The following is a 25,347-nucleotide window of genomic DNA, read 5'->3' as shown; positions in this document are numbered from 1 at the left end:
TATGCCCGCCAGAGTGCCATGCTTCCTGTCAAGCCAAGAGACCGGGTCATCCCCACAGCCACTCCCCCTCAATTAAAGAGACGCTTGACTTCCCTGGTGCCCACTCCCCTCCTCCTAACCGGGCAGAGGCCTCAGGAGGGAAGATTACTGCACGGCTTCCTGTCATCGGAGTCGCATGCGACAATCAGGGAAGAAAGGAAGGCTGTGGGCAACTATGGAATCCCGGTGGCAACCACCCGCATCCCACCGCCAGCCGTGACGCAGGACCACCTGGGGGCCCTCCCCCCGACCAAGGCAGTCAGGAGAATAGGTGTGCTCTGGCTTTCACCCAGAGCCCTGTCGATCCCCAGACTCGCTGTTAGTTGGAACCAGCCCGCATCCCTCCTGAGTCCAATTCCATAGAAATAGGGCCTGGGATTTCTCCCTGGGACTGGAACTGTCACATGAGCAGTGGGCACTCGGGGCGCGCGGAGCTGTGAACCCGTGACGGAGGACCGGAGACTACTCACCTAGGTGCGCGCTCAGGCCCTCCCGCGTGACCCGAGTGGGCGGGGACTTCCGCCGTGAGCCCCGCCCCTTCCGCCTGGCTGGCCCGGAGGATTTCCCGCGCAGCCAGGGCAGGAATGGGAATGGACTGAACACTAATACCCACGGAAAACGGCTCAGCTCAGTCTGTGAGCAACCCTTTTGCCTAGTGGATTGAGCCAGGTCTTGGTGTGGGACCCGTCTGTCATACTTGCCACCTGGGTCTGACCTCTGCCTCCTGGTCTATCTCCCTGATGCCCGGGCTTCTCCTCCGGGGTGGAATTTCAGTTCCCGCGCCCTGGAACTGGCCAGGGTCCTGACTTCCTTCTCGGTCTCAGCAATGTTTGGAAACTCAGCCATAGTTGTGTGCTTCCGTGTTGTCTCACTAGCCTCAATTGTGAGCTCCTGAATGGGCGGAATTGGGCTTTGTCCATATCTGTTGTCCTCGCAGCAACTAGTTTAGTGTTTTGTCTACAATGTTTAGAAATGCTGTGTAAACATATCTCCTCCAAGGAAAGCATTGGGATTACTGAACCTCAGGTTTAGGTACTGGTTCCCTAACTAGAGGGCTGTGAAGCCTTGGTCATCACTAGATTTAAACTTGTTTCATCTGTGAAATGAGGGGGCTGGACTTTGTGTTCCCCAAACTGGGCCCCAGTTACAGGGATTTGTTTGTGAGGGTGGGTATCACTAGATTCTTTACCTCAACTTTATATATATATATATTTATTTATATTTATTTATTTCTAGAAAGAGCCACTTTTAAACAAAGGGGGCCACAACTAAACGTGTTTGTAAACCAATAGGTTAGGGATTTCTTCATTACCCTCTCCAGCTCTGAAGTTTTGTGAATATAGTGCAACATCCTTTTTAAGGAAGTGGAAAACCCTACAAAATCCCTGGCAGTGCATGTCAGCCTGGCACCCTTTGTTTAACTGTGGGGAGCTGATGCATAAAGAGTTAAACTAAATGAGTCAAGGACAACTTGACAGAAAAAAAGCCAAAGGAGAACTTGGCTAATCAAGAGGTACAAATAGAAAACTCCCAAGGGGAACTTATCTAAACAAAAGAAACAAGTAGAAACCATCTGTTCTGGGAACAAGGATTTATCTACAGGCTAGAGAACAGTCAGGACCAAACATCTAAATACAACAGGGTTACTTTATATTTGCTGTCTCAGCCTTCTGATGTAATCTTCCTGTCTTTGTGCACATAAAAGAGAGCTGTAAAATAAAGTAGGTGCAGCAGTCTAAGGAGAACTGCTTGCCCTCCCGATCCCATCTTTGTCTCGTCTTTTTTCTAATCCTCACTCTCTACTCAGGGACCGTTCGTCTTGTCGGCAGGCTCCGACATTTAACTATATCAAAGGGGCCCACACTTCAGGAAGCAGCTATATCTGACTCTTTCAGGTTTCTGTACCTGGTTAGCTCCAACCCCAAATGACTCAATTCCTACATGATTAAAGCAGGGAGAATCCTGTCAGATACTGGAGAAACACAATAAGCAAGCAAGAGAATTTGATGTTACATTTAGCTAAAGGCAGAACACCGTACTAGAGCAGTGAATTTACACTAGTAAATATAACAGACCAAATGTAGGTCGGAAAGTTTATTCCGAAGTCACTGTCTAGGTTCGAATCCCAGCAACCATTAGTAGTTATGTGACCTCATTCAGACTGTTTAACCTCAGAATCTTATCTTCAAGTAAAATCGAGCAATACCTACCTCATATGCTTAAGTAACATATGCAAAGTACCTGAAATAGATCAACTGCTTAATAAACACTTGTTTATCCTTTTCTTCCTTCCCTCTTGGGAACACATAGGAGGGAGAATAATTTTTACTGGAGTCATCTGGGAAGCTCCTTGGTGAAGGTGTAATTTGAGCTGGGACCTTGAAGGATAAATAGGACTCAGGTGGAGATCCTGGAGGACGGAATGGTGTGAGAAAAGGCACAAAGTGCAGGAACTGATGGATTGTATAAAATGGATGTAATGAGAAGGAATGTCAGAAAGGGGATGGCCTGGGGAGAAAAGGGTTTATGGTAGAGAGCAAGGGCTGAAAGCATTTTCCTGGTTTTCTTTTGGAGGTTAAGACTAGGGCCAAGACTCAACAGGAACAGGGCTACCAGCAACAACCTACAGCTTCAATAGCAGGGGTCCCCAGGTCCTACTTTGTTTTTTTTAACCACTGAAAGTGGAATTTCACAATGCAGTGTCAAGAGACTGCTGTGGAGAATGAGCAAAACCTCTGCAATGGAAGGCACTTCCCTACCAGTCAGCTCAAAACAGAACTGGCATAACCTGAGCTGGATCACAACAGGATGGTGCAATACTTGGCTCCTTTGCACTGACGTGGATTGTGGTTCCTCCGCTACTAATGGTCTGGGTCGCCTCCAGGTCTGTTTCCTCTTCTGTACAGGAACGGAAGAAGTACTTGATTCCTTTCTTAAAGATTTTCTGACATATGATAAATTCCCTACACTTAAGAGGCAGAAAGCTGTCCCCACATCAGTCTAGAGTGCCAGAGGGCTTTGTTCCAGATAGGCACTAAATAAATCTCCATTCCATTCAATAGCAGCTGGCTGCACATTTTTCTCTATAATAGTTCCTGAGGTCATCTGACTACTTACCCAAACCTCAGATTGTACTCCTATACATTCCAAGACTATGGTTTTCCTATTTCTCATTGCGGGGGCACGTCCTTGCTTAGGAGGCAGTACCGAAGTCATGATGAGTTTGCAGCATCCCACAAGAGGACTCTAACAAGATGAGCTCTACTACAGCAGGCCTTGAATAACGTCATTTCATTCAACATTGCTTCATTATAACGTTGACGAGATGCCACAGGAACTTAACTCGTTTCTATCAATTAGCTTATGGTAAAATTGGTTTCGTTACACATCACTTCACTTAAAGTCACAGAGCCTATCGATGATGTTAAGTGAGTACTTACTGTACATTACTGTACTTGGGTTCTAAACACCTCCTATACAGAGTTGAAATAAAGTAGCTAAACATGTTTAATAAGTCAACAATGTGACAGTATCATGAAGGATCAAAAATCATGACGTGTAAAGAATGGTTAAGGTAACTGACGATATTTAATCTAGAGAAGATTTGGGAAACACATGATAAGCTATTTTTAACTACTTAAAAGGGCAATCACAGGGAAGAATGACTAGATTTCCTAATATCCATGGTAAAATCTATAGAAGTATACTCTCTGACTTGATATAAAGGAAGATGTTTTAAAACATGAATGTCTAGGAGTGTTCAAGTAGGGTCAGATGACCAGTGATCAGGAATATTTCATAAGCAGGAGCAAGTAAGATCTGAGCCACTGTTCTACTGGTAGGGAGTTTGTGGTGTTCCTTAAAGAACTAGTATAAGCAACTTCAGTCCAATAAATTACTATCACCCCTTCATGGGCCTGTGTGTTGGTTACTCTAAAGAGGAAGCTGGGAAGGCAGTAATACTGGATCCTGGAATACAGACAGGAGCCTTCATGCAGATACCCTTTCCAGTTCTCCAAACATCCACTCACGTGGTCTCCAAAACACCCAGTACCTTTACTTAGGTTTACCCACTTCACAATATGCTCAATATGAGCAATTTGACTCCCAAGCCTAGGTCAGGCCTGAGTGTTTCTCGTGAGCCATAGTTTTAGGCTGAGGAGCCTTAAGAGTTTGTGGAGGACGAGCCCCCTTGCCCACAGAGGGCTGTGATAACAGGAGAAGTCTGTGGAAGGAGAGGTATCTAAGGAGTCCTGGGGAGACAGGTCTAAAGGTCCAGGCCTGGCAGCATCACTGTCCAGGAAGGCCCCAGTTCCTATGGCCTGTGCATGGGGGCCATTTGTTCTTGGCAGACTTCATTCCAAGGGTCCTGTGTGGACCAGAACTAGGGACTGGGCAGAAGGCAATGGCTGGTTGGAGAGAAGCCAGACCCTGTAGTAGGGCAGGGTGGTTGGAACATAGCACTGAAGTGGGCTCGGCTTTCAAGCTGCATACGGTGGCCCAGTGGGGAGGTGAGTCCACGGACAAAATGGATCCGAACCAGCCCTGACTGCCCCCCAGATACCAGCCATCCATAGGAGTCCAGGTTTGGGCTGAAACGTACCTGTGACGAGAACAGAAAATAAAAAGAGAGGTGCTCATTGTTGGTGCGTTGGGTGAATCCTAGCTGTAAGAGCAAAAAACATGGGCCACAGTCTGAAAGGATGGCACCATGATGGGGTGAGAGAGGTAGGAACGAGAAGACAATGAATGAGGTATGTGTATCATGCTTTTGAAGACAAGCCTTGACAGAGCTATTTTCCCTCCTTAGCTGTCTGCTGTCTTTCATCTCCCTCTTCACTGACCACAGACCCAGAGTTGGGAGAAAATGAGAGTGAAGGGTGGAGAAAATGAGAGCCAAGATTCTGACCTTATGAATAGCTTCCAGCTGCAGCCTGTCCAGGCAAAGCTGCGACTGCCCCTCTCCCTCCTGCATGCGTAGCATTGGTTCTCTATGGAGCAGATCGTGGAACGAACCCTGGGGAGGGGAATGTAACAGGAGAGAGAAAGTGAGCAGCTTCTTAGTTTTGCGTCTTCGTGCTGGAACTCCTTAGGATTCCCTACTATAAAGGACTAAAGTTTTCTACTTTTTCTAGTACCACACCCATGCCCCTGGCCTCAATTTACCAAATCTGTGTCTTGAAAGAGCAAGTAGTGATGGTTGACGGTTTCAGCGTAAGTTCGAGCCTTGGGAGGGTTGGGAGCCCCAGATGAAGCAGAAGAGCGGTCTTGACCTTCAGGACTGTCCTGATATGGCATCAGATCTGCTTTATATATAGGCTAGAAAGGAGACCATGAGAATTAGGTTCTATAATCCTGACGATAGAATAAAAGCAAGAGACATAAAATTAGTTTGGGACAGGGTAATCTTTAAGATGGAAGAAAGTAGTCTGTTTAAACACGTTCCCATGCACTAGGGTAGATATGATTATGTGCAACTCTGTGCTAAGACTTCCAGGGATAATGTCAGGGCTAGAAGACCTAGTACTGCACTACTAATTTGTACTCTCCTACTTATTTGTAGTACTAATTTGGGAGGTCATGTGGATTAGGACCCAACAGATGGTGCTGCCATTAAATATTCATATACGTACAAATCTTCGCTCTACAGGTCGCTTGACATTTATCGGGTTCAGTGCCATATCAGGTAATATAACTGCAATGAGCTCCCCGGATATATCTCCTGCGGCTATTGTCCCAAGCCAGTCGGATCCTGAAAGGCTCTATTAGGAAGAGACAGATTTCTTATTCATTCACTCATATTCATTTAGTTCTGTGAACTGGTGACAAATGCAGTCTGGGGGGGTGGGGGTCAAGACACACACACACAAACAAAAATGAGTTTATAACAACTCATATCCCTGATAAGTTACCAGACACCTATCTTCTTCTATCCAAACCTACTGCTTCTTCCTGACCACCACTAGGTGAGTAAAGGAATTTTTTCCTGTGTAAGAAGATTTCAAAGACAGGGGCTTACCCAGACAGTGCCTTTTCGAGGAGCAGTGAAGTAGGCCTTGAAACCAAGGTAACCTGCGTCAATATAATGAATCCCACAGAGTCCATAACTGTAAAAGAGAAAATAAAACCTTCCTTTTTCTAAGATTGGATGAAGTTCTTCTCCCCATTTCCTTCCAGAATTCAAGCTACCTCAGTGAAACAACCTGCAACCCTCCTGTCCCCACAACAATCTGGCACACTTTGCACCCCGATCCTTAGGGCATCTCCCCAGGTCTCTTCCTATGTCTATCTTGCCGTACGAGGCATAGCAGTTATCCTGAGCCACAGTGACACCATTGTAGGGGAGCAGCCAGGCCAGTTCTGTACTCAAGAAGCGCTTGATAGAGTTTATTGGCTCATAAGGTCGTCGAAGGTCCCAGAATTTGATTTTCCGGTCACTCCCTGCAGAGACTATGAAATGACTGTGGAAAAATGGAAGAAGGAGAAGATCAAATCTGAACAAGTCTAGAAAAGTCAGCCTGCCCCAGCTTCACCTCCCATCTCCACAATTCTCCTATTCCGACCTGTTAGCTTTGCACCATTGAAGGGTACGCACAGCCTGGTCATGGGCTAGGAAACACTGGAAGGGGTAGAGCTTCAAAGAGCCATCAGAGAGCCGTATCCGCTGTAGGGGAGAGTTAGTGGGAAGGTTCCAGAAAACCACCATGCCTAAGGTAGGAACAGAATATGTAGGTATTAAAGCAGATTCTCTTTTCCTTGCTCTAATTTCTTTGTCTCTACCCTCAGATCTGATGTATTCTGAAAGGATATAGGGTTCATGATTATCTAGCCAACATTCCCCTTTACAGTTTAAAGACTCAATCTGATATTTTTTTAGTTCTAATTCTCAGCAACAAAAAGGTTAACAGCTTAGTCTGGGACCTGCAGTTGAAAATAGGTTGAATGCACCCAGTAGCCTCTACCACCTACTAAATTAAAAGTAAAGGGATTTTTAAAAAACATAAACCCTCGAAGACAGGTTTAGCAAACTACAGCCCACGGGCCAAATACAGCCTGCTGCCTGCTTTGGTAAATACAGTTTGATTGGAACCCAGCCATACTCATGTGTTTACCTAATGTCTCTGGCTGCTTTTACTTTACAATGGTGGAGTTGAATAGCTCCAACAATGACCAAACAGCCCACACAGCATAAAATATTCACTATCTGGACCTTTACAGAAATGTCCACCAACTCTGCTCTAAGACAAATAGGCAAGAAGCCAAAAGCAACAAAATGCAGAGGAACAGAAATGAAACGGACAAACAAACTAACGGGCTGACCCAAAACAGTCGACCTCTGAAACACTTGGCAGAGGAAGGGGTAATCAAAAATATAACTTTGATAAAAATAAAAGATAAAGAATAAAGTTTGGGGAAAATATGTACAACTAAAACCTCTTTTATACGTAAACTCAGGAAATATAGCACCTATGAACCTTTCTTGAAAAAAATGTATTGATATAATCGATATAAATAATCTGGCAATGGAGGGGGAAGCAGATAAAAGTACTGGTAGAGACTTATAATCATTTCAATATAAAATGAAGATTAAATAACTTTGGGAATTAAGATAGAAAAACAGCATCAAGTATCATGTACCTTGACAATGTAAGAATAATGTCACCAAAAGAAAACACAATTAGAAGATGGTGAGAGGAATAAGAAGAAATATAAGAGTGCTAATTTCCTTATCTCCCAAGCAAAAAGTCTACTGATGTCTAAAAATGAAATTGTCATTTAAAAACAACAACCTGGTAACTCCAACTATTTAATGTTATTTATCTTTTATTTTTCCTTTTAATCTTAAAAGTATCTTTAAGGGACCAATGAACATTTATTGTCTAAGGAACATTTATTGAGACCGTAATCATTTAGTTTCACTTGTCTTTTTCTTCTATAAAATTAAATTATGAACTTAATATTTTTTCATTTAAAATAGCTTGTAAGTATGATCCCATTTTTATAGAATTCTTTCTCTCTTCATCTAATCTTCTTACCCTTATATATGCATAGAGAACTGCATGAAATATTCATCTACTCAATTATTTTTCTCTGAATAGAAAAATCCTATTGACTCTTCTTCCTTCGTATTTTTTACATTGCTTGAATATTTATAATTATGTAATGCCCAACACCGAACCCAAAAGGGAACACCACTCCAAAACAAGAATACAGGAAAGCTTAAAGGGCACTAGCTCCTTGTGTTTCATTTTGCTTTTTACCATTGTAGTATCCAGCAGCCAGGTGGTGGTGGGGCCGGGTGGGCATCCAGGCCAGGCTAAGGCACTGACCACACTCAGAGGGGTCTGAAGCTTGCATAGAGCCCACTTGAAGGGTTGCCATACATTGTACCTGCCAGGACAGAAGATACGGGACTAGAGTTAGGGATACCTATTGCCTGGGACGAAGATTCAAGTCAGTGTTTAATCCAGCAGAATGGGGAGGTTTTTTCAGTTAGAAGGAGACACTGTAGAATCAGTAAAGGAGGTTCTAGAAGACGGAGGCTCACTCACCTTATAGATGGCAGGCTTCATTGCATCTGTGAGGGAAAAAAGAGTGGTAACTGATACTCTGGATCCAGAGGGCTGAGATCCTGATCAGCTTTGCTTAGATCAGAACCCTCCCCCCTTTCAATGACGACCTGCCATCAAAAACAGAAACCTACCTCTCTCTGCCCTCTTCTTCTATTTTCTGTTATACTTGATAGTATCCTTCCTGTCAGAATGGCCAATCCCTCCACTCTGTTCTCTTCTCATCATCTCCCACCTTTTCCAGAACTTTCCTCTTTGGTTACCCTTCCTTTCTCCTGCACTATTCACTTCTGCTCTCCCTACTGGGTCATTCTTATATTCACAGGTAAACATGCACTCTTGTCTCCTATCTAAACCAAACAGACAAACAAACAAAACCCTTCCTTTACCTCTAGCCACCACCCTCAGTTATGTGTTCCCGCTCACAGACAAACTTCCTGAAAATATGCTCTGTTTGGTCTTCACTTCCTCACCTCCCATCCCCTCCTCAACCAACACTTCCACCAGACCACCAAATGTGGGACTTCTCAGAGTTCCAACCTGGGAACAGTACAGCTAAAGAACAAATAAATTCAACAAATAGGAGCAGCCTGTCCCGGACCCCTTCCTCTTCTTGCTCATCTTCAGCTCTATATTCTCTCTCTTTACAAGGAGAGTGTTTCTGTGTATGTGTGGTGACAAGGTCAAAAGGGCCGAGGACAGGATTGGGGGCACAAGGAGTGTACCAGGGAAGACAAGCCCCACCCATCACCCTCAGTCTTTAGCAGCTCTTTAGACAGCCAATGAACTGTGGCAGCAAGAGGAGGGAGGCCTGAGAGCACAGGAGAACGAGGAAGAGGGGGAGATAAGGTAATGTGCTGAAAGACTACAGTTATAAGTGTGCAAAAGAGAGCAGCATTTACAGGCTGCTAAAGAGAGAGGTAAAGAACAAAACATGTCAAGTCCAAATAGGAGGTGTGTCTGAGTAAGGCTTTGTATTAGAGACTGGGTCAGAGGCATTTGAGGGGAGATGGACAGGCCCTACTAAGCTCTGACCACAGCTACGGCAGTGCTACTCACCTGGGGGCTGCTGAGCCAGCAGGGCCTCAGGATGGGGCAGACTGAACAGCAGCACCTTCCCGTCTGAGCAGGCAAGAGCCAAGATACCCAACCGGGGCAGCAGAGGAGCCTAGAGGATGAGACCCAATCTGTGCTGAGGCTTGCTGCCTTTAGGCACCGCTCAGAACACTTTGAAGGTTCTGGTCTCTGAAAGTGTGCAGTTGCTGGAAAACACTCCATCTACCACTCTCCAACCTCACTTCCTCCAACTCTGGGAACTCCCAGGGCCTCTCTATCCTGGCTCTGAGTCCTAGTGCCATCCCACAATCAGCAGGGAGGTACCTTCCGAGGGGTGCCTGGAAGTTCCCATGCTCCACTGGGGCAGAACTTGAGGTCCCAGATGCAGCCGTGGTCACAAGCAATGCCATAGACAAAGTGGGCCCTATTGCCAGGACTGAGGAGAAAAAGCATGTGGGAGGATGGGTAGGGGAGGGGCCTAGGGCTGCCAGAGCCTGTGCTCCCCTCATCTTAACCCAAGGCAAGCCCTCCCACCTGCCTCCAGCTCTGCCCAGCCCACCCTTCCCTCTTCCTTGCCGCCCTCCCACGGCAGTGTCTCGGCCCCACCTCACCAGCTTTCTTGCTGCAAGGTCCCAAGGCCCCAGAGCTGGAGCAGCCCCGGACCCGAATGGAGTTGGCTCAGTGGGTGTGTCTCATTCATGTCAGGGCTGGAGAAAAGGGCCACATACTGTGAGGCTGCTGCCCCTTCTGGCACTGGGCACCAGTCCAGAGCCCAGAGAGGTCCTCCTGTGAAAAAGGACACATCCCAGCGCTCGGGGTGAGCTGTGATTGAGCTGAATCTAGAGAAAAGTCAAAGATGGGATAAAGAAAGGAGTTAATAAGAGGTAATAAGGACATCATAGGCGAATAAACTGTGACACATCCAGATAAAGTATTATTTGGCACTAAAATCAGAAAATTTTGTCTGTCTCCTAGAATCAGAAAAAGAGATGTAATCTCTTTTGATGCAGTCTTCACCTGTTTATTCGGTACAGTGTGCCGTCTTCAGGAAGTCCTTCACGTTGTACAGAAAACAGTGGCGACTTCTCCTCCTGGGGCAGGTAGGGAGCTGCCTCACTAGAGGAAGGCAAAGGGAACAACAGCCTGACTTTGGAAAAGTTTCACCCATTCCAGGATTCCCATCATCAATCTAGAGTCCTCTGTCACCCTTCCATCTCCAGTGGGTCGCCCCCTCCTAGGCTTCAAAGCTGTCTCTTCAACTTACAATTCAGATAACAAGTGCCACTTCCAGGCTAAAGGAATCCATTCTTCAAACTCCCAGTATGAATGCTTCTGTTCTCGGCTGGAAGAACAGAAAATCCATTAATGAAGGAAGAAATTTTAGAGAAGTACTGTCCAAGAAAACTTTCTCTGATGATGGAGTGATCTATTGTCCAATACACTAGCTGCTAGCTGGACACCTGAAATGTGGCTAGTGCAAATGAGAAACTGAACTTCTCGGTTTAATTTTAACTGATTTAAAATTAAATGGCTACACACAGCTAGTGGCTACCACACTGGACAGATGGCTCTAGGGCTCCTGCCTAGAGCAGTGCCGTTTATTTAGGAATTCTGCCCAGAGTGCCTTCCCTCTTGCCCACAGCCCCACTTCTAAGACATCCTTCGCACTCCACCACCCCCCTTTCGTCCCTGGCCCCCCTTCCCCAAGTCTCACAGGTCCTTGGTGAGATGGAGGCACTTCCAAACGGGAGCCATGATGTGATTTGGTAAACCATTGGGAGCCACTCCCCGGCAGTGTGGCTTCTGCTTCTGAGGATCAAGTTGAAGAAAGTATAAGGGGGAGAATTTTATGGGCTAGAGAAAAGTCCCCAGGAGACAGCTCTCCCAGCTTTTACTTTTCTTGGCACTACTTCTTCTCTATCTTCTACCCTGTCAGAATCTTAAAGGGTTTATGTTTCAACCATTACAACTGACTTCTCCACCTTCTGCTCCTACTCCTCCATTAAAACTGCCAAGCCTATTATCTATTTTCTGACATCTTCCTGGACATCTCTATGCACTTGATTCAGAGGACTCCCGTTTATTTCTTGAAACTCCTGCCCTATGGAGTTTCTAGAGTCCTCTGTCACCCTTCCATCTCCAGTGGGTCGCCCCCTCCTAGGCTTCAAAGATGTCTCTTCAACCTGTCCCTCCCACGTCTCCACTACCCCTTCGCAGGCTCTCCTTCCTGACAGGTTTGATCTGACTTCTTCTCCACCCTCTGTATGTACTGCTGGTAATCTCGTCCCGTGCCCCACGGCTTTGGCTACTGTCATTACAGCCGATTATCAAGTTTACAGCTTAGTAAACTCAAACTTTACTCAGCTTCAACTCTTCTACAAACCGGAGACCCACATGTTGGGGCCGAGCCCTACTGCAGCCTGAGACAAAAGGAAAAATCAGTCATACAGTTTCTGTCTTTGTTTAAAATTTTGAGTTTGTTCATTGTAGCTATGTTCAATTTTGATTTTTTAAAATGCTGCATCAAAATCTTTTATCTTGATTTCTGAGGGAGACTTGGTGCTCTCCTAAATGTTGTGCTTGAGACAAGTAAGGCACTGATGCCACGTATATACATATGCCTGGCGACCAGATGTCCCCAGGATGGCCGATGGCCCACAGGCACCTGCAACTCAACATAGCAGAAAGTGGGCTGATCACCTGCCCTGCCTACCTTACCTCTCCTGCGTCCCCCACTCATCCTGTGGTCCCAAGATCAGTGCACGAGAGCACCATCTAAGCTGGAAACTCCTATGCCCTCCTGTCCTTCAATTCCCAAGTGCTGTTAATTGAATCTGCCCCCGACCTCTCTTCCGTCACTGCTTGATTCAGGCCCTCACTATCTCTCCCTTGGATCACGGAAGTTGTCTTTTAATTGTCAACAGCAAAGTGACCTATTTTCCTAACTGACCATGTTATTTTTCTACTTAAAAACCTTTGTTGTACAGTTTCTATTTGGGATGATGAAAAAGTCTTGGAAATGGACAGTGATGATGGTTGAACTGTACATTTTAAATGGTAAGTTTTCAGTTATATATATTTTACCACAATTAAGCAAACAGATACCTTTGTTGGCTCCTACCAATCTTAGTCCTTCATCTTCTCTAGTTTAATCTCCCCACCACTTTACCGCAGCCCTATGCTGCAGCCATAATCAATTTCTGGGGAAAACCATCTGTCTGGCAACCTTCCATTCACCTTTCAAGACCAGTTCAACTACCATTGCTCTGTGAAGCCTAAGCAGTTAATTACCCCTCCTCCACATGCCTAAAGCACCTTGTTTCCTCCTGGACTAGCACGTATCACACTGAACTTTTTGAAGCAGGACTGTCTCATCCACATTTGTGTTTTCCAGCACAGATAGATGCTCAATATATGAATGAACAATCCTGTTTACTTACACCCTCAGCCCCTGCGATCTCAACTGTATTTGAAGTTGTCCTTTTCTCCTTCACCTCTTTTGGCCATCAGTTACTAGGCCAAGGCTTTCCTTCTGAGCACCCTGCTGACCCCCTAATCATCCTATTTCCCCATCCATTTTCTTGTCCATCCAGGTTACCACTGAAGTGGATCCTCGTGGGGTGCTTCGGGGCATGGCAGGCTCGGGGTCAGACGAGCTCTCACTTGGGGCCTCACTTTCCTCTGCATCTTCAGCCTCAACCTGGAGAACAAAGTCTTCATCCTGTGCAGCGTCATCCTTTTCTTCTCCACCTTGACAGGCTGCCTGTTGCCGGGTTCTTTTTGGTTTGGTGGGGCTGCTCACCTTGGGGCTCTCAGGACAGGACACTGGAGCAGGCAGGGCTGTGGAGAGCTCCTCAGCCAGTTCCTGAAGGTACAGAAGTGCCCTGTGGGATAGGGCGAGTCAGAGCCATACTCAAACACTTACCTAAGAGCCCACTTGCCCAGACACTTGGCTGATTCTGATCTCACTGGATCCTCCAGTGACCCTGTGAAGCAGCTATTAATTTCCCCTTCCCTTTTGGTGGATAAAGAAACAGAAATGCAGGAAAGCTGGTGACTTGGCCAAGATGATTTAGATAACATATGTGGGATCTAAACCCAGGTCTTCTGACTCCAAGTCCAAAGTATTTTTCACTCTACCATAGTCAAACATCAAGGAGGGCAAAGAAAAGAATGGAAAACACACACACACACACACACACACACACACACACACGGTGGTAAAACTGCAATGAAGATCTGGAGGAAATTGTGAAAAATGTGATCGGACACAAGGTACAGACAGAAATCTCCTAGACAAAGTTAGCAACAGATGGAAGCCGTTGTGGTAAGAGCTAGAAGAACGCTCAAGTCCCCAGAACGGAGGCACGTCCCTACGTACCTGATGCCTCTTCAGTCTCATCTCTCCAGCATCTGCCCCGCCCAGACCCCCTGACCCCAAACCCCTCCACCAAGCTGTGCGCCACAGTCCTTACACTTGGGCAGCCCTTCGGCGGGGTCGTTCCCCAGGCGGCGTCTCAAAGTCCTCAGGGGGCCTCTTTGGAGGTGGAGACTCTGACTGATCGATGCCTTTTGACAACTTCAGGAGGAGCAACTCTGCCTTGGACTTCTGCCCTCTTTTCTTAGGCATGGGGGCAGAGAGAGAGTTGGACTGATCTAAGAGACCAGGAACCAGAGGGGCTGACGGAGAATTAGGTTGTTGTCGGGGCCTTTTTGAGGTTTTCCGTGTCCTACCACCTCTCTTCCGGCCGGGCTTTGAGGCCCTAGGCTGTGAGACCTTTGACATCTCTGAAGAAAGATCTGTAGAGAAGAATATGAGTCTGTGAGATGGGACCAGAGCTCAGACCTCTTTGAAACAAACAACACCATACCCAGGTTTGTAAGATCCTGTGAGCTCACCCTGCTTTTTCATCTTAAGATAAGCATGAGGAGAGAAAAAGATGACAGGATAAGGTACATACCTTGCTGTTCCAGCCTGGAGAGGCTTTCCTGTTCTGAAGGGAGCTTCCTCTCATCAAGAGGATCCTCAAAGCCAGACAAAGGGGTAGGTAAAGACATCTCTATGGAAGTCTCCGTACTAGTTGTTTCTGAAGAGGTCTTGACATCAAGCTGGTTTAGCACCTCTTGTCCAGGAGAATCTACTACAGTCATGTTCCCCACGGGGCCGGCCTCCCCCAGGGCAACAGAGCCGACCCCGCAGGTATCCATCAGCTCCCCCTAAAATGGCAGCCCCTGCATACAGAGACATATAAATTAGTAGAAGGCAAAAGCTATCTGCACTAGCTCAGATTTTTCTACTTTCCTGTCTCTTCTCCCCTCACCCTTCCAGCCCTCCCAACCAGAAACCTAAGTAAGCTCCCTGATCACACATTCATTCAACAATAATTACCAATAATTACTAAAGGGGGCAGCCCAGTGGCTCAAGAGGTTGGAACGCTGTGCTCCTAACACCAAGGTCCCCGGTTTGATTCCCACATGGGCCAGTGAGCTGCGCCCTCTACAGCTAAGATTGTGAACAACAGCTCTCCCTGGAGCTGGACTGCTGTGGGCTGCTGTGGGCTGCCTGTTGTGGGCTGCCTGTTGTGGGTGGCCGGTGGCCAGCATCAGTGGCTGGCGGCGAGTCAGGGGCTGGTCGCTAGCTATCAGTTGGCCGCTCTCGACTGCCTGAGCTGTGGAGAGCGCAAGGCTCATAATACCAACATGGGCCAGGGAGCTGTGTCCTACACAATTAGACTGAGAAACAACGGCTTGATTTGGAGTTCGGCGGCTTGAATCGGAGTTTGGGGGTGGGGGAACAAAAACAAATAATTACTAAACATCTCCTGTATGTCAGGCACTGCTCCAGGAACTAGTAATATAACAATTACATAACAAGACAGACAAGGTCCCCGTCCTCATGAACTTACATGCCAGTGGAGCTGACAATAAACAAATAATAATAAAGCTACCATTTATTACATGCTTACTATGTGCCAAGCACTGTACTAAGTGCTTTATTTACATTATTTAAGTTAAAGCTCTTAAGTTTTCTTGTAAGGATATTGCAGTGAATGTCTGGAGCTAAGGCTTATCTTTGTGAATATTAATCAAGGAACAGTTCTCTAGTGCCCCTCCCCCAATCTTTCACCCCGATGGCAGGGGTGGGCTTTGAGACAATTAAGGAACATCTTACTATATTAAGAGACCCTTTCCACATTGAAGAATGGACTAAGACAATGGTCATGAATCTTCATTTTCCTCAAACCCAGCAAATCAACTGTGCAACCATGGACCAAAGTAAACTGACAGAGAGAAACAAAATATTGACTGCCCAACCAAAAACCTGAGCAACAGAGAACTCTGCAAGGGTATAGTTTTTGGTCGTAATAACCTGCTTGTCTGTGACAAAGGAAGAGAAATAGCTCAAATTCCAGGAGGGTACCTCACACATCTGTACATGTCTTAAGGCTAAAGAAATCATCAGCCTCAGTGGCAAAGTGTGCTAATACAAACACCTTAAGAAATATACCCATTAAAGTCCCCAACTGTCTCTCTTAAAGAAGCCAGAAATCTAAGCAGATTATAAACTGTAACAACAGCCAACCCTCTAACTCAGGTGCTAAGGATACAATATAACATCATCTACTAGACAGAATATAATAATGTCAAAGTAAATAGAAGTCAATGAGAATCTATCTCCACTGTTCTTTGGTAAGTAGCAACCCATGACAGAACTACTCCATTCAAAATTAGTAATAAAAAGGATCCAAATGGGACCTATGGATAGACACTACAGAAAGAATACAAAAGACTCAAACAAATGAAAGAAATGAAAAGCACCCTTTCAAAGAAAGGCTCCAGAAAACAGAAGAAAATTTCCAACAAAAGCTTTTGTATTCTTAAAAAAACCAGGGGCGGTCTGGTGGCTCAGGCGGTTAGAGCTCCGTGCTCCTAACTCCGAAGGCTGCCAGTTCGATTCCCACATGGGCCAGTGGGCTCTCAACCACAAGGTTGCCAGTTCAACTCCTCGAGTCCCGCAAGGGACGGCGGGCAGCGCCCCCTGCAACTAACAACGGCAACTGGACCTGGAGCTGAGCTGCGCCCTCCACAACTGACTTGGAAAAAAGTCCTGGAAGTACACACTGTTCCCAATAAAGTCCTGTTCCCCTTCCCCAATAAAAATTCTTAAAAAAAAACAAAAAAACAAAAAAACAAAAAACAGAGACTGTGGAATTCAAGAAACAAAAGATCAAAGAAGATAAAACAATGACAAGGTTAAAAAGTGAGTTGGCACTCATAAAGAACGAAACTGAGTAAAAGAATAAAATCAGGGCAGTCGGATAGCTCAGTTCGTTAGAGCGCAAGCTCTGAACAACAGGGTTGCCAGTTCGATTCCAACATGGGCCAGTGAGCTGCGCCCTCCACAACTAGACTGAAGACAACGAGCTGCCGCTGAGCTGCTGGGAGGGGCAGCCAGATGGCTCAGTTGGTTAGAGCGTGAGCTCTCAAACAACAAGGCTGCTGGTTCAATTGCCATATGGAATGGCGGGCTGTGCCTCCTGCAACTAAAGATTGAAAACGGCGACTGGATTTAGAGCTGAGCTGTGCCCTCCACCACTAGATTGAAGGACAACGACTTGGAGCTGATGGGCCATGGAGAAACACACTGTTCCCCAATAAAATTAAAAAAAAAAAAAAGAATAAAATTAGGGGCGGCCAGATGGCTTCAGTTCGTTAGAGCGCGAGCTCTCAACAAGGTTGCTGGTTCAACTGCCACATAGGATGGTGGGCTGTGCCCCCTGCAAGTAAAGATTGAAAACGGCAACTGGACTTGGAGCTGAGCTGTGCCCTGGAGAAACACACTGTTCTCCAATATTCCCCAATAAAAATTAAAGAAAAAAAAAGAATAAAATCAGAGATATGAAAACCAGAGAAGCAAAACGTTGAAACTTGGAAAAAAAAAAAAATGACTGATTCGAAGGATAGGTCTAAGAAAAACCACATAGGTTGCAAAGAGATAAAAGTGATTACAGAGAAGATGATACAGATGAAAAAGAGAAAATGGGAAGCCAACATATGAATAATTGATGTTCCTAAAGAAGAGAGAAAAAAATGGGAACGGGAAAATACAAAAATTTAACAAAAGAAAATTTCCTGAAATAAAAAATAGAGTATTTTCCTGAAATCAAGGGAGACTTCAGTAAATAGATACAAAGGGCTTAGAGTGTAAAAGGGAAACAAAAATCAATAAAGAATCATCAAGATCAAGAAATATCTTAATGAACACACTAAATTTCTCCTATAAAGGAGGAAAAAATATCAAGTCATATATTTCTTGAGAGCCTCAGAGCTCTCAAAACAATTGATTCCAAAGATAAAGACACATGAAAAGGATCAAGAGAATTCTTTACTTAACTAGGATGTCATTCACGTAAAAGCAACAGTAAGACAATATCAATATGCAAGTTTCTAGGAATTATAAAACTTAAGCACGCTTACTTAAAAAAAAAAAAAACCACACTTGAAGACCTACTTTAGCCAGTGAAAGATAAATCAATATAAAGAATTTTTTATTGGAGAAGTTGTGGTATGAAGACTGGCCGTAAGCATTTAACCCTATGATACGTCAATTGAGGTTAAACAACCATGGTAACTACAGCTATAAAACAGACTCTAACTTAAAATTTTAAAGGTCTTACAATGTAAAAATAACAGCATTCTGGTTGTTGAGAACTAAGACAAAAAAAGAAGTATCTTAATTTTGTTTCTAAGGCTGGTAAAATAGGTTTATTAATACCATTTAGATGTTTACTAGAACTACAAACAGTATACTATATGGTATTGCTTCCAAAATACCCAGCAGAGTCTAAGAACCAGAAGGGATTTTTAAAAATACCACATAATAAAAGATTAAAAATATGGGACACAAACATATACCCCCCCCAGATGACAGAAGATAAAACATTATAACAATAAACATATCAAATAAATTCATCCATCAAAAGAATAAAGATTCAGACTGATTTAAAAAGCCAACACACATATGCTTTTTAAGAGATGTCTAAAACAAAGGAACTCAAAAAGCTGAAAGTAAAAAGATGAAATAAAATATACAGGGCAAATGTAAGCAAAAGAAAAAAGGAGTTTTGATGGTAATAGTGAACTTGAATTCAGTGGGGAAAGTACTAAATGGGACAAAAAAGGAAGATCTTTATAATGAATAAAACTTCAAATCATAAAATAGATATAAATGTCGTGAACCTTTATTTTTTTTAATTTATTGGGGTGACAATTGTTAATGAAATTACATAATTTCAATGTCATGAACCTTTAGACATCAAAATACATAAAGCAAAGTCTTCAGGATATACAAGAACTGCTTCCTTTAATCATTACCTACATCAAGTAGGTAAGGACAGAGAAGATGTGAATAAAATAACTATTGCCTCTATATTGGTCAAAGGTCAGTTGCATAGAACAGTATCCTCTCTAGTCAGTTCAAGCTAAAAGGGACTTATTAAAAGGTATTAAATGGTTCACATCAGTAAGTCTCAAGTGTAGTCCCAGAACTGGCAGCCTCAGTGTCACTTGGAAATTTGTTAAAATGCAAATTTCCAGTCCTACCCCAGACCTACTGAATGAGAAACTCTGGGATGGGGCAAGCACTTGTTATAACAAGCCCTTCAGGGGATTCTGATGTACCCTCAAGTTTGAGAATCACCTGCATAGAAGATCATTGGGAGAAGGCGGCGGGGGTGGGGTGGGGGTGGGGGCGTCCACGACAGTTTGGGCACAAGAGCTCGTCAAATTGTGAAGTTGTTTTACAGCTGATGATTCAAGAAGCACACAGCCTCTGCAATACCAAAATGGGGAGCCACCTGCTGAATTAAGAAGCCCCTGCCACAGCTGATGGTTTCATAAACAAGCTGACTGTGCAATAATCAGAAAGTAACCTGAGTAAATGGGGAAGACCCTTCTCTGGCTCCCAGATCCAGAATTGTACCACTGCCACAATCTGCACCAGCAAAATGCACACTTTCCGGCCTGCCTCTCTCCTCTCTAAACTCAGGTCCGAATGTGAATTCTACAAGAGCACATTTGATCGGCAAGACCTAAACCACATTCGGAATCTTAGATGGCAAATTTCCAGGAAATGAAATTTCTAGCTTTCCAGGCTCTCAGAGCCACTCGTTTTCTCACATCCCACTTACCCCAGAGTATAAAGTGTGATCAGTGTTTTCTCAACCCCTCTCCAATGCCCCTTCTTGATCAACAGTCCTCCTCTTGTAAAACACCTTCTTCCTTTGAAGCTCCTAATATTCAGCGAAAGCACTGATCGTCACTCTGCTGTCACACCCTGGACCTTTTCATCTCACAAAACCTTTTAACTTCCAAAATCATTGAGACATCCATCTGATCACAACCTCCCACCATTAAACCTAGATTGCTCAACTACTATCACTGTATCTATATGAAGCCACTATCCATTGATCTCTCCAATTTCTCCCTAAGGCAGCCACATCCAGTCTAGTTCAGATTCTTTTATTTTAATCAGATACTTGTTGATATTATGAACTTCCTTTCATGTCTTTTTGTTTCATAGACCTGGCAAAATTTAAGCCCTGGATGAACCAATCATCTGTCTTCTCCATGTGTGCATCTAAGCTGCCGAGTGATGGCAATCACACTTTCTCTCTAGTTGCTCCCACACCCTCTCTCCTCCAATGTCTCATCCCCTGGTTCTCAGCAGATGACTTTGCCCGATTTCTGAAAGAAAACCCGAAGCCATTACATGGGAAAAATTTTAATTATTTTAATTTCTTGTCAAGTAGCCTAACACTCTGCATCTGAACCCCTCCCTCATCCACTTTCTAAAGCCAAACCTCTCACTTGGGTTCTAGACCCACTGCCCTTACCCCTGAGGAAACTGTAGTTGTTTATCCTTTTCCTTTCCGTTGGTTCCTTCCAAACAGCACTGAAATGTTTATCAATTCTCATCTTAACACACATACAATTATCCTTCAACCCATATTCCTCCTCCAACTAATCTCTTCCTCCCCCTCACAGTTAAACTTTTGAACGAGTTGTCTGCCCTTATTTTAACTACCCTGCTTCATCCTAACTAGACTATTGCACCCAACTCATCTCTGAACCGAAAGCCATCGATAACTGCTGTCAATGAATCCAATTAACTTCTCAGACTTGTTTAACTTGACCTCTCAGCAGCACCAAGGCTTACTCCCTTTCTTGAAACATTCTTTTCTTGAGAAGCAATTCAAGTGCAGCAACCTTCCAGATTTTTACAAATGTTCCACAATCTTTTACAGTTGTCTCACTGACACCTATTTGGCAGCTTTTTGGTTGTTTGCAAACTCACCTCTTTTTGTTTCCAAAGCATTCAAGTTAGTTTGCTTTCTTTTTTTTTTCAAATTTTTTTATAAAACTTTTAGTTGACACAAAATACTTATAAATGTGTAGAATATAAATCACAATAAAACACTTGTGTATTTGTCATGTTTTAACTTTGTTTCAATAGAGATAATAACTCTTTCATACTTAGATTTCTTTAAAATTTAAATATATGACACAATTATATAAATATAATGACAAATCAACTGAAATAAATTCAGGAACCAATACAACTAGTCTTGGCAAGCATTCAACTCAACTAGTGGGAGCAGAGTGAAGCCTATTGGGGGCTTTAAGCCTTCAGTGTGCCACGGGCATCAGGCTGCATGCTTTACAAAGGAAATGGGACTCTCAGTTAACAAAGGGAAGTTAAATGGATAAGCTAAGAGAACTTCTATATATGTCTTAAAGATTTTGCGTATCAGTATGCATGCATCTATCTCATTCGTAGTTACTATAATATTTGCTGTTTCATAGAATTATAGCTTATTTAGATATTTCCCATTTAAGGATAATTGTTATAATATCAATACAAACAATACAGCAATGCATATTCTACTACAGATCTCTTCATTAATGAGAAATTATTTTTCTAGAAAGAGCATCTAAAGTGAAATTACTGTACTGGGTTGAAAAGTTTGCGCATTTCAAAATTTAATAGATATTGCCAAATAGTTCACCAAAACTAAACTAATTTATATTCCCACAAACTGTACAGCAGTAGCCATTTTACCACACTCTTGCCAATCTTCAATTTCTGCCAATCTGACAGATGAAAGAATTCTTCCTTATTGTATTTATTTTCATTGACCTGATAATAACGGAGGTTAATTTCTTTTTATATGTTGGATATTTTTATGAACTACCTGTACATATAATTTGCCTGTATTTCTATAGGGCAAATTGATCTTTTCCTTATTGATCTGTGAAGTTGCTTATGTTGCAAATATTTTCTCTTTGTATCTACTTCTCTTTTAACCCTGTTTTTAATGTTCTTCCAAAACTGAAGTTAAATTTTATGAGTTAAATTTCTCAATCTTCTCCTCTATGGCTTGTGTCTCAAAAATGCATTTTCTACCCCACTAAAATAAACATATCCTATTTTATTTTCTTCTAACATTTTTCTAATTTTAAATCTTGCATGTAGCTCTTTATAGTCTATCTGGAATTTTCTTATGATAAGAGATACGGGTATTTACTGATTTCATTCTATCATCCCTGAAAGTTTCATAACATAGGTGTCTTGCCTGTCTGATTCACTATTGTATACAGAATCTGCTACATGTTAAGTGTAATAATTAACCTTTGTTGATTGAATGACTAACTTCAAAAGGGTACAAAAATTCCTTTAAGGATTCTCTTCTTACAAAAGGCAGCAGCATGATATGGTGGTTATTTTCCATTTGTGATTTCATAATACAAACGTTGGGCACAAGTAAAGGAAGGATGTTCGGTAAATTTGTACTCGAGTTTGTAAAATTTTACACTTTGCACCCCTACTTGTCTGGTTCCCATGCTGCTCCCGGGCTGCCAGCACGACCTTCTCAGTCAAGGAAAATAATTAGATAACACTATTCCTCAAATATGGAATTTCTTTAAACATCCTGTTTCTAATATACAGGATTAGAATATACGTAGGATGACTGATACACATCCTGTTTCTAATAGTAAGTTCCTATGATACAACTTGTGGTGTGCAAGATGATTCTAGTGGTACAAAAATGTACAATTTTGACTAATTGCGTTTTTATTTTGACTTGTATAAAACACTATAACAAGCCCATGAAACCCATGGTTTCATCAATATTGCTTAGATAGAAACTAAAGCACTTAAACTTTTTTTAAAAATCAATTTGAAGAAAATATTTGTATCGTTGATAAAAATGGATGGCAAAAAGTGACGATGGCACAGGAATGACTTAAGTTTGTGTAAAAATATGCTGCTGGGGCGAAGACGCTGGGCCATCCCCCTACACGACCCTAATAAAGTGAATTATCAAGGATGGGGTTGAAGTCGTCACCTCTGCCTTTCCCAGCAGACAGCCACTTGCCACGGGATAAAAGGGAAACATAACTGGCCCCTGGTTGCGCCAATGGGGTTGCAGCGCGCGGGGCACAACCCCCAGGGTTAGAAGAGCCTCAGGGAGAAAGGCTGGGACACAACACAATGAGGAGACTTCCCCGCAACTACAAAAGGGGTGACTACCTGCCCTCCCTCAGTCCTGGGCGTGGGGGCAGCTTTCAACACTAGCCTGGGCGGCCAGCCCTAAGTTTCTAAGGCTGAGGACGACTACTGTAGGTTCGCGGAGCAGAGAGAGAGAAAGAGCGCCGAGGCCCGGACACAGGATGCCGTGTTACCGACACCGCGTGGGGAAAGAAGACCCGTCGTTAGCTGAGACAGAGATGCACGCTTGCCACTATGGAGAAGGAAGTGGAGAGCACGGTAGTTTCTGTAGCAGCGCAGCGGCTGGAGGTCGCGCTGTTGTGCAGAGCCGGACTAGCGGAGCCGGGAGTTGGTTCCCAATATCTTAGTATCACCGAAACAGGAGGAGGAGGAGTAATTGTGTGGCCCCCCGCACACCCCGCTGCGGTACACTCACCCTCACCAAAGTCCTTCCGGAAGTCCAAGTTCGAAGATGGCGCCGCCCGTCTGGTCGCGGTTTTATGACGAAACGTGGTAGCCACTCTTCATTGATGCTTCCCCCGTCCCCAACCGCCGCCGCCGCCAGTGCACAAGGTAAACACGTGAGCTTGGTCGGGATTTGTGCACGAAGACGTTTTCTATTAGACTATCTATTCCATAATGCAGTGCGGCGAGAGTTCCTGAGCGCTTTCGGAGCGGGCGAAGCTCCGGAGCTTTATCGACGCAGGAGACACTGCATGGCCTTATGGGAATTGCAGTGTCTAGAAGGGAAGATTGACGCCTGCGCAGTGACGGTCGTCGCGCCCCCGTGGATTCCCACGCGGCCTCAGCGATCCTCGAGTGTGCTCTTTCTCTCGAGCGCCGAATCCTGGCTTTCCTTTCAGACGACCGGTCCTGTGGCGGATGGGGCCGGTCCGGACGTGAGTCTTTACCTGGAAGCCCGGCGCCGTTCCAGCCGAAGACAGAGACTGGGAGACAAAGGAATCCTTGCCACGGGCCGCTAGAGGATGAGTCCGGCCTCTGTCGCGCGGCAGGCGCCCCCTCCCCCCGCAGATCCAGCCACTAGTGATATCGAGGATGGACACGAGACAGAAACGCAGTGAAAGGGGGCTTGAGAAAAGCACGGGAAAGGTGTGGCTGTTCGCTCGTGGGCGGTGAAAGATTCCCGAGTTAGATAGAAATATAGAAGATTTATTAAAGTAAGAGGAGAGTCGGCTGGGCAGAGTCTGCTGGAAACTACTGGCAGGAGTCTTTGTTTGGCCTCAAGTGTTCTGTTTTCCTGTAGTTGGGGGTGGGGGAAGTGCTGTAAAGCTGATTATCGCAAACTTTGCATAAGTTATGGAGATTTAAATTGGAGCCAGGAGAGTGGATCCCATACAGATGCAAAACCTGTCCCAGTCGCAGGGCCCGCACTGGGCTGAATAGAAACATTGGCACTGCATAGTAAATATGTAGGAAGCAGAGTCATTAAGAGGCAAAGAAAAGAAAGCTTTCAAAAAGTCCTCAACTAAATTACACTTTTAATTTGAATTATACCAGAGATCCAAATCTCAAAAATAGAAGATTTAGTGCCATCACAATCCCTCTGTCTTAATTTGGGCTTGGACCCTGTCGCTGGCTTTAGTCATAGGCTTTGCCCCACTCCCTCACTTGGGAGGTGGGATGCGGGTGAATAAAGAATGTAATAAAGTTTCTGCTCTTTTCCTGTAGCGTTTAAAGTCATATGTATTTCACAAGTCTCCACAAACCAAGGAGGAGCGTTGAGGATGTATAAATATAAACTGGAAGGGGTGGGGTGAGCCCTTTCTTTGCCCAAATAATCTCACCTATTAAATTTCCTTGCTTACACAAAACATTCAAGAAAAGTCTGGGAGGAGCGAGCTAAGATTTATAAGGTGGAGTAAAGGGACTCCCATCCCCGGCCCCCAGAACTCTAAGAGGCCTAAAGATAAACTAAGGCTGCTGCTATCGCTTAGGACCAACTGCTTTGTGAAAGTGAAAATTGTGTGCAGTTGAGGCTTCAGTTCCCCCAATACATCCTATCTTAAATGTTTGTCTGAAGGACAGCTCTGTTTCAAACATTTACTTCTGTAATGAACAGATCTGTTTCCTCTCCATTCCTGTTCCTCAGAATAGGCTGTCTTTGAAGAA

General features: G+C 44.3%; 2 protein-coding genes across 6 annotated transcripts in view; both read right to left on the bottom strand.

The window, feature by feature from the left end:
- Positions 1-553, bottom strand: part of MPV17 (mitochondrial inner membrane protein MPV17) — a 9,850-nt gene extending 9,297 nt beyond the window's left edge. For 3 of the 5 annotated variants that reach the window (XR_013994577.1, XM_081067916.1, XM_081067919.1), the window contains exon 1: positions 506-542. Coding sequence is in view for 3 of the 5 variants with exons in the window: in XM_081067916.1 (XP_080924042.1) it covers position 506 (1 nt within the window). In the remaining 2 variants the exon portion in view is untranslated. Of the gene's footprint in view, positions 1-236 lie in introns of all 5 variants that reach the window. The other 2 variants (XM_081067918.1, XM_081067917.1) reach the window with 2 other exon arrangements.
- A 1,064-nt stretch (positions 554-1,617) lies between these two features.
- On the bottom strand, positions 1,618-24,097 carry GTF3C2 (general transcription factor IIIC subunit 2). Its single transcript, XM_081067910.1, has 19 exons — positions 23,654-24,097; positions 14,627-14,897; positions 14,141-14,465; positions 13,264-13,549; positions 11,380-11,474; positions 10,930-11,007; positions 10,683-10,781; positions 10,277-10,504; positions 9,990-10,101; positions 9,669-9,777; positions 8,592-8,617; positions 8,301-8,430; positions 6,603-6,747; positions 6,339-6,500; positions 6,059-6,146; positions 5,673-5,801; positions 5,206-5,358; positions 4,949-5,056; positions 1,618-4,642 (listed from the first exon to the last, which is right to left on the bottom strand). Exons 2-19 carry the CDS (start codon positions 14,871-14,873, stop codon positions 4,424-4,426), a joined length of 2,739 nt encoding a protein of 912 aa, XP_080924036.1. The 5' UTR covers positions 14,874-14,897; positions 23,654-24,097; the 3' UTR covers positions 1,618-4,423.
- Positions 24,098-25,347: the final 1,250 nt, after the last annotated feature.

Source organism: Rhinolophus hipposideros (assembly GCF_964194185.1).
Source record: "Rhinolophus hipposideros genome assembly, chromosome: 12".
Lineage (NCBI taxonomy): Eukaryota > Metazoa > Chordata > Mammalia > Chiroptera > Rhinolophidae > Rhinolophus > Rhinolophus hipposideros.
The sequence above is the reverse complement of the archived record's forward strand: the minus strand, read 5'-3'. Positions and strand labels throughout refer to the sequence as shown.

Bases quoted from the DNA above. Each gene is read 5' to 3' on its own strand.
- GTF3C2 (XM_081067910.1), bottom strand. From the start codon at position 14,873: ATGGATACCTGCGGGGTCGGCTCTGTTGCCCTGGGGGAGGCCGGCCCC. The intron at 9,778-9,989 runs GTACCTCCCTGC...CTCATCCTCTAG, and splicing joins TTCCAGGCACCCCTCGGAAG to GCTCCTCTGCTGCCCCGGTT. The intron at 8,618-9,668 runs GTGAGTAGCACT...TTTCCCTCACAG, and splicing joins GCTGGCTCAGCAGCCCCCAG to ATGCAATGAAGCCTGCCATC.